The 16,025-nt window shown below is 44.2% G+C and overlaps 1 protein-coding gene across 1 annotated transcript; it reads right to left on the bottom strand.

Moving 5' to 3' along the window:
• Window positions 1-1,692: 1,692 nt before the first annotated feature.
• On the bottom strand, window positions 1,693-14,489 carry METRN (meteorin, glial cell differentiation regulator). Its single transcript, XM_088464878.1, has 4 exons — window positions 14,250-14,489; window positions 9,468-9,889; window positions 5,387-5,446; window positions 1,693-4,572 (listed from the first exon to the last, which is right to left on the bottom strand). The coding sequence occupies exons 1-4, from the start codon at window positions 14,339-14,341 to the stop codon at window positions 4,256-4,258; spliced, it is 891 nt and encodes a 296-aa protein (XP_088321004.1). The 5' UTR covers window positions 14,342-14,489; the 3' UTR covers window positions 1,693-4,255.
• Window positions 14,490-16,025: the final 1,536 nt, after the last annotated feature.

Genomic DNA, 16,025 nt, shown 5'->3' on the forward strand with positions numbered 1-16,025 from the left:
ACCCCAAGGTATCCTGTGGATACCCTATGGACCCTGAAGTAGAAATCCCCACAGCATGTAGCTGCCACCACCATGCTTCACTGTAGGGATGGTATTGGCCTGGTGATGAGCGGTGCCTGGTTTGCTCCAAAAATAACGCTGGCATTCACGTAAAAGAGTTCACTCTTTGTCTCATCAGACCAGAGAGAGTCCTTCAGGTGCATTTTGGCAAACTCCAGGTGGGCTGCCATGTGCTTTTTACAAAGGAGTGGCCTCCGTCTGGCCACTCTAATATACAGGCCTGATTGGTGGATTGCTGCAGAGATGGTTGTCCTTCCGGAAGGTTCTCCTCTCTCCACAGAGGAATGTTGTAGCTCTGACAGAGTGACCATTGGGTTCTTGGTCACCTCCCTGACTAGGGCCCTTCTCCCCCAATCGCTCAGTTTAGACGGCCGACCAACTCTAGGAGTCCTGGTGGTTCCGAACTTCTTCCATTTGCGGATGATGGAGGCCACTGTGCTCATTGGGACCTTCAAAGCAGCAGATATTTTTCTGTACCCTCCCCCAGATTTCTGCCTCGATACAATCCTGTCTCATAGGTCTACAGACAATTCCTTGGACTTCATGCTTGGTTTGTGCTCTGACATGCACTGTCAAGTGTGGGACCTTATATAGACAGGTGTATGCCTTTCAAAAGCATGTCCAATCAACTGAATTTACCACAGGTGGACTCCAATTAAGCTGTAGGAACATCTCAAGGATGATCAGTGGAAACAGGATGTACCTGAGCTCAATTTTGAGCTTCATGGTAAAGGCTGTGAATACTTATGTACATGTGATATCTTAGTATTTCTTTAAATTAAATTTGCAAAAATCTCAAAAAAAACTTTTTACACGTTGTCATTATGGGGTATTGTGTGTAGAATTTTGAGGACAAAAATGAATTTATTCCATTCTGGAATAAGGCTGTAACATAACAAAATGTGGAAAAAGTGAAGCGTTGTGAATACTTTCCGGATGCACTGTATTTGCCGTCTCTCCCGAAATGCGATGCAGACTCCCGCATTATGCTGCTTGCCCTGACCCCCGATGCCCCAGAGAGTAGCTCACCTGCCCAGTACAGTCTGCGCAACGCGGACATGAAAACGCGATAGACGGCGAATCACACAATTACAGATTTGCAGAGTGAGGCCACAAATCGCAGCATTTTGTAGCGCAGAGTGAGGGGGGGCTGTGATGAAGCAAATTGTGTCACCCCACCCCCTCTGGACCACCCCCACGGGAACTCCTGTTGGGAAGCAGCAAAGGGCAGGTAAGTGTGATGTGATATTTTTGAATCAACTATTTTTATCAGCCCCTATTTTTCTTCATTGTTTCTTCATTGTGGATGTCCTCACGTTACTGCATATAAATAAATGCAACCGTACAAGTCATCATCCCCCTTTACTGACATTTATATAAAATCTTAATTCATTCACTTTTTTTTTTTTGACGATGCCGGTCAGTTTGATAAGTTAATCACAGTTTAAAAAAATTAAAAGGACCCAAATTGTTTAGATTTTTGTTTTTATATATATATAAAACACTTATCACAAGACATATACAGAACAATTTATACAAAAAAAAAAAAAAAAAATCACATTTAACTGTACAAGTAATTTACATAAAGTTCTATCTGTTGAACGCATATTTACATAGTCTTCATATACATTTGCAGGATACTAAACTACATCGCCCCCCCCCCCCACCCTCCTGTCATCCCGACAAGACGCTGGTGGGTGTCCCACGGACAGTGCAGTGTTTAGAAAGTCTGGCAGTGATCAAGCTCTAACATTGCAACGATATCTATTACCTCCGCGAGGGCTGAGCGGTCCTTATGTCCTATAGTTGCCTTTGTACATACATTACATAGTGTCACAACATGTATTCTTCATGACTAATAATAATGCATTTGCAATACACATTGGACGTCCGGGCTTCCTGACGGCCGCCTCTGATATCAGAGGACAGTAGCTTACACTCAGCTGTGCAGCAAATTAAATGACAATAGCAGCTATCACAGTATGAGGTCTTTTGCATCCGTTTGTACATGTTTTTAGCAGATTGTTATATAACACAACTGTGCATTTTAAATTTACTGTGTGTCCCCCCCCCCCCCCCAAAAAAAAAAAAGTTATGGCAAAAATAAACTTTTTTTCAGCAGCAATCATTGTCTCATTAACTAGTTTATAAAACAAGGGAGAAATCCACTGCAAAACCTATTGGCTATTACTTAATAATTATCTGTGCACAGGTAAATATTCTTGCCTATAAAGTGTCAGGTTAGGATGAATAACTTTCAGCCATCATGGAGTTAAGGTAACAGTATATTTTAGATGTTCAACAAACGCAAATAATAAAAAAAAAAATACGTAAGATTTCACAAAATATTTTCACACAGATCCATCATATTTTACAGTAAGGAGGTGACATATTTTCACTGGCCTATATGATAGCGTCCTGCAGGAAGTAACACTATTATTTTTCTATTATTTTACGATATTAATTTGCATAAAGTCTCAGTGATGTCACGGGTTATATTAACACTCACAGCCGCTTCTTTAAACGTGTTTAGTCTCTTAATATTTAAAGTGTAACTGCATCTAGCACGCCGTGAAGGCAGCCATTTTGTGAGCTAAATGCCTCATGACCAGTCCCAGATTACCCACTAGGTAACCAAAGCTGCCTGGGGCTGGGTGGGCCGAATTACTCGAATACTTCTTGCCTAGAGCCCCATGAACTCTTAATCTGACTCTGCTCAGAGGCGTTACTAGTTCCTAACAACGCAATCTCACAGATACTGGTTTAGATTTCAAAATGGCTGCCTCCACGGAGGCTCTGCCCCCTTTTATAACACGGCTGCATTTGAAAGAGTTCCATGGCAGAATGCCAAAGGATCAGTATCACCTTCTATAAGCAACTGTTTGAGCTGCTTGCATGCGACTTCACTCTACACAGACGATGTGCAAAAAATAAATTAAAATATCATGGTGAATCTAAGGAATCACAAATCATAGTTTGGTATTGTAAAAAAAAAAATATTTTAGTGCACATTCAAATGTAAAAAAAAAAATAAAAGGACATAAATAAAAAAAAGAAAAAAAAAATCATAAAAAAAGAAAAAAAAAGAAATCTCTTAGAGATTTAACTCTGTAGCATATTACAGTACCCATCCAGGAGCAGACTGAATGATGTAGTTAGAATTGTTTAAGATTTAGTGAGTTATCACATAGGGCTAAATTCTGGAGGGAGCAGATTTCCAAAGTCGGTGTTTTAATATTATTATTATATTAGAAAAAAAAAGTAAAATGACTGCTGAACTGTTTTTTTTTAAAGCAGATTTGTGTCTATTTATGTTGGGGGTAAGATATGTAAAATTAAATGAACCAAGAATCAGTATTTGGGAGCCATTAAATGAAATAAAAACAAAATATCTTAGTAATATCTTCGTACTACAGTAACTCCAGTTTATAGCTATAGGCTACTGCCCAATGGCACAATAGTGCTTAATTATGCTTTTCTAGTGCATTTCCCAGAATGCCCAGCCAGCCAGCGGACTGTCCACCGTATGTCATTCCGTTGGGAGAGTGCTGTCCAGGATTCGTCTCAAGCTGCCGTTAGATTCTCTTGGAAGGTACATGAGATTCCACCATCTTGGAGGTGGCTGCATGTATATATAAATGCAACATAAACTCCCGCAAAATGAAGGGAGTGTAAGAACTGGCTCAGTTCTCTAGCAAGTCTATTTAGGAGTGCAAATATGAGAGGGAAAAGGGATTGGTCCAGAAGAAAAAGTCACATTCAGGGTTCCGGCACCGGTCACAGAACTGAACATGAAGCTGACAAGACTGGATTAGAATCTGGAAAGTAAAAAGTTCTTCATGTTTACTTCAGAAGATACAGTTTGTCAGGTGCCTCATCCTGTTGGCTATACAGTATTTTGCAGAACCTCTGGTCAAAATCTAGAATGGTTTTGCAGGGCATTTGAGTATATTGTCTAGAATTACGCCCTGCCATTGCAGATTGACAGTCCAGGGTGCAGAATTATAGATGGCCAAACTGTGACTGACAGCAGTGTTCCTGGGGTGGTGGTAAAGGCCCCTGAAAGCTTTCGAAGGTTCCAGAAATCTATGACCAGTCAAACAGGTGGTCTTCCAATCCTAACACGTTGGATCCCTTCCCTTACTCAGTAAGATACTCCTGCATCCATTGGTCGTATCCCAACTTATCATTAAAATTAGTCCAGTAGGATCTCACATGGATTTTCACGGACCTGCGCGGCGGCTTCGTACACTCGCTTGAAGTCTTTGTAACGCGGGGCACATCCCAGCCAGGCGTCTCCAAAGTGGACCCATCCCATGAAGAGGAAGCTGCCAGGTCCAAGCTTAACCCCACAGCTGAGAGGAGTCCTAATATCACCGAGGGACTTCACAGAGTGTCCTCGAGGCTGAAACAGGGTGAACTTCTGTCGGTGGACGCGGGTGGCGCTAATCCCGATCACAGACTCCTGCAGCTCGGCGTCATTGACCACCCTTCGGATGTTGCCACGGACGACTGTGGAGAAAAGAACACAGAGACTGAGTACAACCGTATTGGTAGGAACGAGACGATGCCAGGTGTTGCAAGGAACTTTTTTGAAAAATAAGACCTTAACTTTTATCGTCTAGCTGGTTTTTGGATAAGTAAATAAAACTGAAGACCACAGTGATTTTATGCCTGGACCAAAAGCTAGATCGTAAGTCTTTCCCTGAGGCAAGATCGCCAAGGCAACCTGGTCTCCCCAGACCCCCCTCCTGGCCGCAGACACTCTCTCCTCACTCTTTATTAGAATGCAGCAGGGGGCAAAAGAGGGCTTAAGTACAAGCACAGATGAAAAAGGCGATTGGGGGTTGGGGATGGACTGAACGCTTGACTGGGTCATTATTGCATTCCACGGAGTCAAGCCAAGCCAAGCCTCAGAGTTAATACTATAAGACATGTCACTCATGCCGGAGGGGACTGACGTAACTGCCTCACAGCTAAAAGTTCAATCTCATTTATTTAAATGGCCAACAACTGAGCAACTACAAAAAAAACAAAACAAAAACACAACCGCTAAATATCATGAGCCACAATTCCACCTGCACATAATACAGCCACTCTGGTTGAAAATTTGACATATTTAAAAAATCTGCTGAAGTTTTCTGTGTGCAAGGACATAGGACTAAAAACGGCGTGGGGAGGACAACTCCATTCTGCCAGAGCTTAGCGCAATTTCCACGTGAGAAAAGCAATATAACATCATCAAGTTTATACAGCACAGTTTTAAATCTAGCTATAGCGTATTGCAGAAAACCAGCGCCACATAGTGAATTAAAACTCTGCTCACCAAAGTCACTAGTGCACACAGCCATCAGGATTTCAGTGTCATTGCAAGGACTGCAGGCACCTATAGGAGGAGGGGAAAAAAGAAATTTAGAGGGGGAAAAAAAACAGGATTTGAACAGAAAACATATGTTCTATGCCAGTTTCTAGCTGCGTAATGGGATACTTGGAGAATGATAACCTCTGTCTTGCAACCCATGTGAGACTAAAAAAAAGTTTTTGTGATTAAACTCCAAGACCCTGTCCGTTGTCATAGTAACCCCCCCTTCCTCCATAACTCCTTATCGCACTAATTAATGGGGTTAATGGTTATATCCTTAGTCCCAGCAGGACACTGCCCTGTTGTTTAGAGAGGGAAAGGAAGATTGGGGGAAGGGAGGAGACTTCAAGGCAGGTTTGCTACCACCACCCCCAGCCCAGGATGTGGACTGAGCATTCGGGCCCTGCCTGGACTTCAAATACAGAGATTTATTTACTAAACAGTGTTACATCTGCAACAGTGATATCAGTGATTATTCACAGCCACTACAGGATGCTGGTGTCTGGGGAAGATTCTGCCGCAGTATGGAGACAGACATACAAACTATATATATATGCTGGGTTTTCCTGACGTGGCCATTAAGATAACCTCCAGTTACTATCATCATCCTCATGTACATCAAACACTTCTAAATACACATTTGTATAGCACTCTGTACTGCACAGACCAGTGCTTAGTTATCCACTCTAATCCACGAATATTAAGGTGCATACACACGGTCAGATTTGTCAGATGAACGATTTGATGAACGATTTTACCAACGATTTGAACTAAGAACGATTTTTGACTGCATTAAAATTACTGAAATCGTCCAAAACTGACTGCAAACACATCACATGTCAGATATCGTTATCTGACCATCGGGAAGGCGCATCGTTCATCGTTCAAACGTGTCAGATATGTCAGATTTTCCTTCAGATATGAACGATTTTTAAAATCGTTATCGTTCAGATCTGAATAAAAATCTGACCGTGAGTATGCACCATTACACATATATTTGTATACCCTGAGAACCACTGTTTATGAAGCAGACACATACTGTACTACATACTTCACAGTGTGGGCAGTGTCGGACTGGGGCATGAAGGGTCCACCGGGGAATGCAGTGGTTAGGGGCCCGTGCTTAAGGGGTGTGGTTATCCATCAGAGGGGGTGTGGCCAGTCACCCAAAATGCTTGGCTAATCAATAGGTGTAGATTCTATAGAAGGGAACCAATCACCCATATTGATCAGTGGTACTGCTCCACCAGATAACTCACCATCATGATCTAATAGAGTAACAATGTATCATTTGAGGTCTGGAACCTGACACCTTGAAGAGGGGGTGGGCCCTTAGGCAGTGGGGCCCACCGGGGATTTCCCCTGTATCCCTGTGGGCCAGTCCAACCCTGAGTGTGGGGGAGATGTAACCTTTTGAGAGAAGGTGGAAAAGTTTCCCATAGCAACCCAGCTGGGTACACACTAGACCAGGGGTGGGCAATAGCAGGCCCCCCCAGCTGTTGCAGAACTACACATCCCAGCCTGCCCTTCAACAGTTTTGCTATTTGACCATGCTAAAACGGTTGCAGGGCATTCTGGGCTTTGTAGTTCAACAACAGCTGGAGCGCCACTCATTGCCCACCCCTTCACCAGATGATATTTTGAACGATTTGCCGACATATCGTCAAATGTGTACGCACTACTGCGCTCGCCCGCCGGTCGTCCGTCGCATCCTCAGATCTGGCGTACATGCTGCTCAGCCTGAAGATCCGACTGATGACCCCCATGCGTTTGGATGCGGCGGGGGAACGACATATCGTACGGTCATTCGCCAGAAGGACGGGCCAAATGTAATAGGGTGAGAGTTTAGAAAATGTGAGAGTGCGGCAGTAAAACTCTCACACTAATACAGACCGGCCCAGTTACATCTGTGCTGCTTGCGCACACCCGCGGTCCATTAAAAGTGCATGAAGCGATCACAGTGCGCGCCGTAGCGTACGCAGCCGTAGGGCGCGATGCGCGCACGTTTTTGTAGCGCGACCAGCGACGATGTCAGCGGACGCACCTGTACACTGGTCGAGTTTTATCTTCAAAATGGGAAAACATCTGGATGAAGAGTTTAAATCGTGAGAGTTTTTTTGATACATCTCCCCTCCAGTGTAGTACAAGTCGCCCTGCAGCGTGTTACTATGCACAGTGTTTTCTTATCTCTGTCTCACTTCTGTGCTTTTCAGCCATGCCCATCATCAGATGGAGTTACTTATTGTCATCGCTTTGCGACGTGACATCGCTCTGCTGTTTTCCCTGCACTGGTTCTAAATGTTAGCAGCCTTGTGTCCAAGGGTAACGGAAGCAAGGAATTGTGGGCCTGATTCAGAGCCACTCGTAAGCGGCCGCTCGTTCGCTCTAAGCGATGTTCGCACAACTGCGCATGGTTCGTAATGCGCATGCGCACACCAGTCATTGCGGTCGGAAATCGTGCGCTCGTAAAACAACGAGGGGCTGCTAATTTGAGTGACAGAATGTACCGTTTGTGGGTGGTAACGGGAAGGTGCTTGAAAACGGGGGAGTGGAGATCCGAACGCAGGCGTGCTTAACAGTCAAAAAGGCGTTTAATGGGAGTGCATAATTAGTAAAGGAGCGTCATCGACCACGTCACTTGGTTGTCTTTTAGCCTGAACTGCTCGCAGTGATAGCGGGAAGTAAATCCTACCACAAGCACTGCGAGCAGTTCAGATGCCTTTCGATGTTCCCGATTAATCTAATAAATAACGGAGATGACGTGTGATGTAAATGGCAAAGGGGCGTCTTTACAAAATAGCGAGCGCATTTTTCGGACGCTCGCTCAGACATAGAGGCGTCCACACACCGCAAAGAGCGAGCGCTCAATTTAAATATCCGGCCCCTTTTTAAGAACGAGCGTCCGCAAATAGCGTCCAGGTCTGAATCAGGCCCCCTTACTGATATAAACACATGGCTGAAAATCAGGGAGCCAGAAAGAAAAACACATGTATTTAGTAAATGTCGAAGGAGGGCGTGTAATGGTCAATTAATAGATGTTATGTGAAGGTGGAAACCCCCTTTAAGCTGTTACTGTGCACCACTAGCATTTATTGAGTCTGGCCTATCTGGTTGGTTAGAGGATCCTATCAGCAGACATTTTGTTCAAGATGATAGCTGGCTGATTAAACAATCAGCAACACTGACTGCATTTAAAGCTATATTTTTTTTTTTTTGCATAAAATGTAAAGGGTGACACAGTAGTACACTGGTTAGCATTGCTGTCTCACAGCACTGTAGTTGTAAGTTTGATTCCTCAGCAAGGTCTTATCTGTGTGGAGTTTGTGTGTTCTCCTCACATTTGACTGGGTTTCCTCTATGTGCTCCAGGTTGCTCCCACACAGCAAAAAACATACTGGTTATTACCAGCTGACTAAAAAGCATGATTATAAATTAAACTGTGCACCAAAAAATAAGGTTATCATTTGGTTGGTGTTGGAAAAAAACTACAGATTAATAGATAATACCGCCCAAGTGACCCAATTAAGGAGGTCATGTTATCTGGCATATCAGGACTCTTATCGCAATTCCAGGAAACGTTCGTCCTATCTTCGGATCCGCTTGCAGTGCAGGGCAATCTGAAGATCCGACGGACAACACCACGGTTTTGGATGCGGTGGGAGAACGATATATCGGGAGGTCGCAACTGATGTCACTGGTTACACACATTATCTAGTCTGTACCCGGCTTTATAAATGCCCCTTCAATGCAGGTGTGCGCACATTGAAGGGTTATCTTTAGGGCATAGAAGGGAAAGAGGCTCAGGGCAGCCTGGCACTCAGCAAGTGCTGGCCTCATACAGGGGAAGGCGTGGCTTGCCCCAATGTGATATATATATAGCCACACCCAATGTACCATTACTGCGCCCCCCTTCCTGTTCATGCTAAATTCTGACTCCCAAAAACAAAAATTTGGCATCTATCATAGAGTATTTTTGGATTCAGGCATGAAATATTTTCCATTGCAGAAGTTATAACTGGATAGGAGTGAATTGGAGCTGGCTCACCTTCCATGCTCAGCTTGGTCAGTGGCAGAGCTAACCGTCCATCCCAGTCCCCTCGAAGCTCGTAGCGGAATGCAGAGATTCGCCTGCTGATGTCCAGGTGAGGCGTGGCTTGCAGGAACAGTGCCACCTTCTGGTGAGGCAGCCAACTGAAGCAGTGCACCCTGGAAAGCATATTGGGTGCTCCCTCCGAAAGCAGCAATTCCAGCACTCCTTCCTTCTCCAGGTACAGCTGGGCCCCTCGGAATGAAGCTGCTGGCTTGATGCAGGCTGTGAAGCGGCTGGGCAAGGGCCCCGGGGAAGCCAAGGACTGGCGCGGTACAAGGCTGAGACGAAGGGCCCCCGTCGGGTACAACCATTCCACCGTGCCCTCGGCACACTGCAGTGAAACTTGTTCCACTGATTTTGGCTCCAGAGACAGCCCACTGCAGAGAGCGAGAGAAAGAATAATCGGCATATTAATTAATAACGCTGTTTTATTTACTATACATAAATGCACTTGATTGTCTGCTATGTGTGAGCACCTATCTTTGCTGTTGCTGTCTATTGGAACCACCAATATGGATTCTCTCTGTTACATGTAAAAATCATCAAAAAATACATTATTACCCTTATAAGAGCAGAACTCCAGGGGGTGCAGCGGGCCACCCCCTCCCAGGCACCCTCCCCCCCCCTCTTTGTGAGCAGAATGGCGGCTCAAGCATCACTCTGCGCATTCTCAATAGAGGACGCCCACTCTGCTCTCTTGGGTGAAAGCCTGGGAGGCTAGATCAATATCGCCGGCCGCTACCTAGATATTGCAATGGGGCCCGGTGTGCACAGTGCTGCCTTTTTATAGTGACAACACATTATGCACTATGAGGGTGAGCAAACTGAATTACTCATAAAATCAATATATTTCCCCAATGAAGATGGAGATCCAATCTTCAGCTTTACCTGAACCAATATTCATGAAGCAGTGAGATCACAGAGAATGCAGCCTATCACTCCACTAGGAAGCAGTGACATCACTAAGAATGCGGCCTACTACTTCACTAGCAACCAGTGACATCACTGAGAATGCAGCCTACTACTTCACTAGCAACCAGTGACATCACTGAGAATGCAGCCTACTACTTCACTAGTAACCAGTGACATCACTGAGAAAGCAGCCTACCACTTCACTAGCAACCAGTGACATCACTGAGAATGCAGCCTACTACTTCACTAGCAACCAGTGACATCACTGAGAAAGCAGCCTACCACTTCACTAGCAACCAGTGACATCACTGAGAATGCAGCCTACTACTTCACTAGTAACCAGTGACATCACTGAGAATGCAGCCTACCACTTCACTAGCAACCAGTGACATCACTGAGAAAGCAGCCTACCACTTCACTAGCAACCAGTGACATCACTAAGAATGCAGCCTACTATTTCACTAGTAACCAGTGACATCACTGAGAATACAGCCTACTACTTCACTAGGAACCAGTGACATCACCGAGAATGCAGCCTACTACTTCACTAGCAACCAGTGACATCACTGAGAAAGCAGCCTACCACTTCACTAGCAACCAGTGACATCACTGAGAATGCAGCCTACTACTTCACTAGTAACCAGTGACATCACTGAGAATACAGCCTACTACTTCACTAGGAACCAGTGACATCACTGAGAATGCAGCCTACTACTTCACTAGGAACCAGTGACATCACTGAGAATGCAGCCTACTACTTCACTAGTAACCAGTGACATCACTGAGAATGCAGCCTACTACTTCACTAGGAACCAGTGACATCACTGAGAATGTAGCCTACTACTTCACTAGCAACCAGTGACATCACTAAGAATGCAGCCTACTACTTCACTAGCAACCAGTGACATCACTGAGAAAGCAGCTTACCACTTCACTAGCAACCAGTGACATCACTGAGAATGCAGCCTTCTACTTCACTAGCAACCAGTGACATCACTGAGAAAGCAGCCTACCACTTCACTAGCAACCAGTGACATCACTGAGAATGCAGCCTACTACTTCACTAGTAACCAGTGACATCACTGAGAATACAGCCTACTACTTCACTAGGAACCAGTGACATCACTGAGAATGCAGCCTACTACCTCACTAGTAACCAGTGCAGCCTATCACTCCACTATTATCCTGTGACATCACTGATTCATGATATTCCAAGTGAATTGATAGCCTGTATACTCATGAATATTGGTTAACACCCTGAAAGCGATGTGGCTATAAGTATCATTGACTTTCTGCATACATTGAGTTTAGCACAATACTCCCCATTCTGCAGGGAAGCGTTTTAGTTTACTGCCTGATACAGACTCTGCTCCGGGCTCCCCTGGGAAAAAGCAATTGACCCGAGCCTGTCACCCAGGCCCTATTGAGCTGTTAGGTCTGAAATTGGGTAAAGTCATTAATGACAGACATATACACAGCAGCTGGAAGCAGCTTTAACACTGCAGCACAACAGATGCCGGGGTGGCCGTAAGGTGACAGTGCTTAGTTGTGTGACAATATTAACCATGGTGCATTCAATGGGTATGTGAATGAGGCTGTCAGAGGGGGTACTAAACACAGTTCATGTTCATTTATGCTCACATTCTGCCGGCCGTAAGTTACGCAGGCGTATTTATTACACCAGAGGGACATAAACATGGGCACAAAAGACTAGCAACAGCCACAATCGAATTGTCAGCTACGGCAGCCGCCCTGCATCCATTAAACGAGCCCTAAACGCTGTGGACGAGTGAATGGGTGAAGAACGTTTATCAGGTGGCCGAAGATTTATACAAACTGGCTGACAGAGCTGTATTCCAAATGATACGGTTCTAAATGTGAGTGGAATTGGTTTCTCCTATTGCAATGAAATGAGAGTACTGCTATTGCTGAGGGTAGCGTCCCTCATAATTACGCATTTGGCCATAGCAAAACCTGGCTGTTATATTTGGGCCTAGTAAAGCCTCAGTGACCCCAGTGGGACACATTTCACATGTCCTACCTCACACTTCCCACTAGTCTCCAAGTGCTATTAACTGGGGCTAAACTCCAACTAGAGATGATTTGGATGTATGGGATTATGCCTGGCCCTAGTTTGGGCCTAGTGATTCCAAAGACAGATATTCCCCCAACCTGTCCTCCTTACTTCCTCTATTCTGGATGTTATACTAACAGGACCAGAGTCTTATAAATAACGCAGCAGTCAGCCGCCACTTCCTGACTGGGATCAATCCCTGTATTGGACTTTAGCTCTGTGTATGTAATGTCAGTGTTATTTATTACTATCAGATCCCCACTTCCAGCACTGCACAGGGAACAATCTTCTCTGCATAGGGAATACTATGGGGAAATGACAGTAATTATTACATTTGGCCTTGGAAAGTGATAAAGTACCAACCAATCCACTCCTGTCATTTTTCAAGCACAGGCTGTAACATGACAATTAGGAGCTGATTGGTTGGTACTTGGTCACTCTCCAAGAAGGCTTGGTGCATCTCCCCCTCAGTCCCAAATTGCTTCTACCTCACAGCGACTTTCAGGCTACTAGCTTGTCTCACTAATCTGCGCTGATGCACCGATTCTTAACCTAAAGAGCTTTCAATCTAAAGCCGCATACACACATAACAATTTTGTTAGTGAACAATTTTCGTTAACGATTTTCCTTTGAAAAGTGAACAATTTTTTTTAACGATTTTTTCAACGATGAACAAAAAATGTTCCTTCCCTTAATGAAAATCGTTAAGTTGGTCAGTCAAAAATGGACGATGAACTACAAACTACAAACGGAAATGCGCATGAACGATTATCGTTCATCGTTATAACTCAGAAACAACGATTTTTTTTGAACGATTGAACAATAACGACATCGTTATAGTTAAATCGTTCAAAAAATCGTTACGTGTGTATGCACCTTAACACAAATTGTCCAAGGTCACAAGAGACTGACCACAAACTTCTTTAAATTCTGTTACATCGATTATGGTTGCGCCCAAATGTAAAACTTTTTTTTTTTTAATAAAACTTTTTTTCTTAAGACACTAAACAGAAATACCTGCAACAATAGGGATCAGTCACAGTCAGTAACCTGCATAGTGGTTCCAGCAGCCCTCACTTCCTAACCTCCCCCAGCTCATTACTTTGCGGATTCCAGGACAGACAGGGGTTAATGGGCATGGAGAGATGGATGCTGGGATCTACATGCTATAAATTATGACTCCCAGTTTTAGAAGTTCCCTAATAGGTCATTGGGTGGCTACTGAGTCACATCGCTTGGCTTCCCAGATATCAGTGCATTTTACTGTACCCATCCTTTATCTGCTAATAGAAAAATAAACTGGGATGATCTAATAGACTCAGGCAACCGATGCTTCTATTAAAATGTTTCAAAATAATAATAATAATAATAATAATATATATATATATATATATATATATATATATATATATATATATATATATATATATATATAAAAGTTTTGCCAAAATAAAACCTAGCAGTGTTACATTGTGCTTGGAAATGTTGTTTCTTGCTAAATAAGACAAATAGTAGTAATCGTGTCTGCATAAGGAACGTATACCATATTAATCTGCTATTTATCATACAATAATAGCACTGATCCTGCACAACTACATACAGTATATACAGTAAGTATGGAATAATGTATAATAAATGTGCCTGTAAGTGTAAGCCTGCCTCCCTGGCTTACTGTCCCCATGGTGCCTCTTTAAGCTGGCAATCTCACTGAGCCAGTGTTGTCTAATACTGGGGTAAGTGGGGGCTCTTACCTTCCTCTCCAGTTGCACTGATTCTCCGGGGAGCTGCAGGTGATGGATTGAAGGGTGCCCAGGAAGAACATCCAGAGGGATAAGAGGAGCATCTTCAGTCCTTGTCCCCCTCAGCAAGTGCAAACCATGGCCAGCAGCAGCACAGTCCTTTACCTTGTCCCTGTCCTGCTCAGTGGTCTCTTTAAACCCCCCTGAGCCATGGGAAAGGCAAATGCCTGGAGTGATGTCCAGACTCCAGAGTCCCTGCTGATACACTCTTACTCCCCCCTGGCCCTGGCTGGGAGATCCTAGGACAGGACAGGGAGCAGCAAGAGGGGGGAGGAGTGGCGTCCAATCAGAGGTGAGCAAGGGAAAACTTGCAGCCAATGAGAAGTGAGGCAGAGAGTGGAGAAGTTTCGGAGTTTCGGTCCCATCCCCCTTCACATGGGTAACCAGAGAACAATGCAATTAAAGAGCAAAGCAGAGGGGGGGAAGAGTTACAAGTATCCTCGTCCAGATGTTCAGCCGCATTGAAGTGGGTTTAGGGATTGGGGAAGAATGCTGCCCTCCTGGCACAGAGCATTCCTCTTATTGCAGTGACATTTCTCATACATGGTGGTGGGAGTGCAGTCTGACTGGGGGGATAGAGAAATCTCAACGTATATGTGCTCTGTATGGTATTTGTATTTGTGTACCCTCTTACTGTATGTGACTAGTGTGGTGGTATTTGTGTGCATACATGTAGTGTTTGTGTGTGTTTATATATTTTATAACATTCATTGGTTTGTTTATTTATCTGTCCGGTTATGCATTCGGACACCCCTGCACCAATTGGGGTGAAACCAACGCGAGATGGTCCAGTTGGATCCTGGCCAGGTTTAAGGGGGGTTAGGGTCCCGGTCGGACCTCCCGTTGGTGTGCGCTGGGCAGAACTTTGTCCCGGGGAGCCTGTTCTGGACCATACACTGGATGGATTTGGACAACATCACATAATAAAACTTAATAACTTGAAGATTTAAAACCAGGCAACTCCGATTACTTCAGCTAGCATATATATATTAACTGTGTGGAGTTTATATGTTCTCCCTGTGCTTGCGTGGGTTTCCTCCGGGTGCTCCAGTTTCCTCCCACACTCCAAAAATATACAGGTAGGTTAATTGGCTCCCAACAAAATTAACCCTAATATGTATATGTGTGTGCATGTGATAGGGAATATAGATTGTAAGCTCCACTGGGGCAGGGACTGATGTGAGTGGCCAAATATGCTCTGTAAAGCACTGCGGGATTATATGTGCGCTATATAAATAACTGGTAATAAATAAAAAAAATATATATACACACATCCATATGCATTCTGCATGTATGCACACAAATACACACACAAACAGCTTCACAGCACTGAAGTCATGGGTTCGATTCCCACTACGGCCCTAACTGTGGAGTTTGTGTGTTCTCCCTGTGCTTGTGTGGGTTTCCTCCAGGGGACATGTGTGTATGTGTGTACATATAATGGAGACGGGACAGGTCATACTGCATTATATAATCTGTCAGTCAGTTATTCCTTAGTTTCTTGTTTTTACTTTTCTCACAATTGTAAAGCATAGCGGGATATAATGGCAGTGTATATAAACTGTTACTATACATATATATGGATGGAATAATGGTCACAGAATGACACTGCATACAGTATATTGTTGATTACTGACAGCCATGCCTTTAATATTTTATCCGTAATTATTACGGGACAGCATGACTTGTCCATTGGATCTCCGCTAACCATTGTCCATCGAAGGTGAG

The sequence above is a fragment of the Taudactylus pleione genome, unplaced genomic scaffold, assembly GCF_031769625.1.
Source record: "Taudactylus pleione unplaced genomic scaffold, aTauple2 ptg000061l, whole genome shotgun sequence".
In the NCBI taxonomy this organism is placed as follows: Eukaryota; Metazoa; Chordata; class Amphibia; order Anura; family Myobatrachidae; genus Taudactylus; species Taudactylus pleione.

Coding starts and splice junctions, on each gene's coding strand:
- METRN (XM_088464878.1), bottom strand. CDS start 14,341: ATGCTCCTCTTATCCCTCTGGATGTTCTTCCTGGGCACCCTTCAATCC. Junction 9,890..14,249: donor CAGTGCAACTGGAGAGGAAG/GTAAGAGCCCCC, acceptor CGCTCTCTGCAG/TGGGCTGTCTCTGGAGCCAA. Junction 5,447..9,467: donor GACCAAGCTGAGCATGGAAG/GTGAGCCAGCTC, acceptor CTCCTCCTATAG/GTGCCTGCAGTCCTTGCAAT.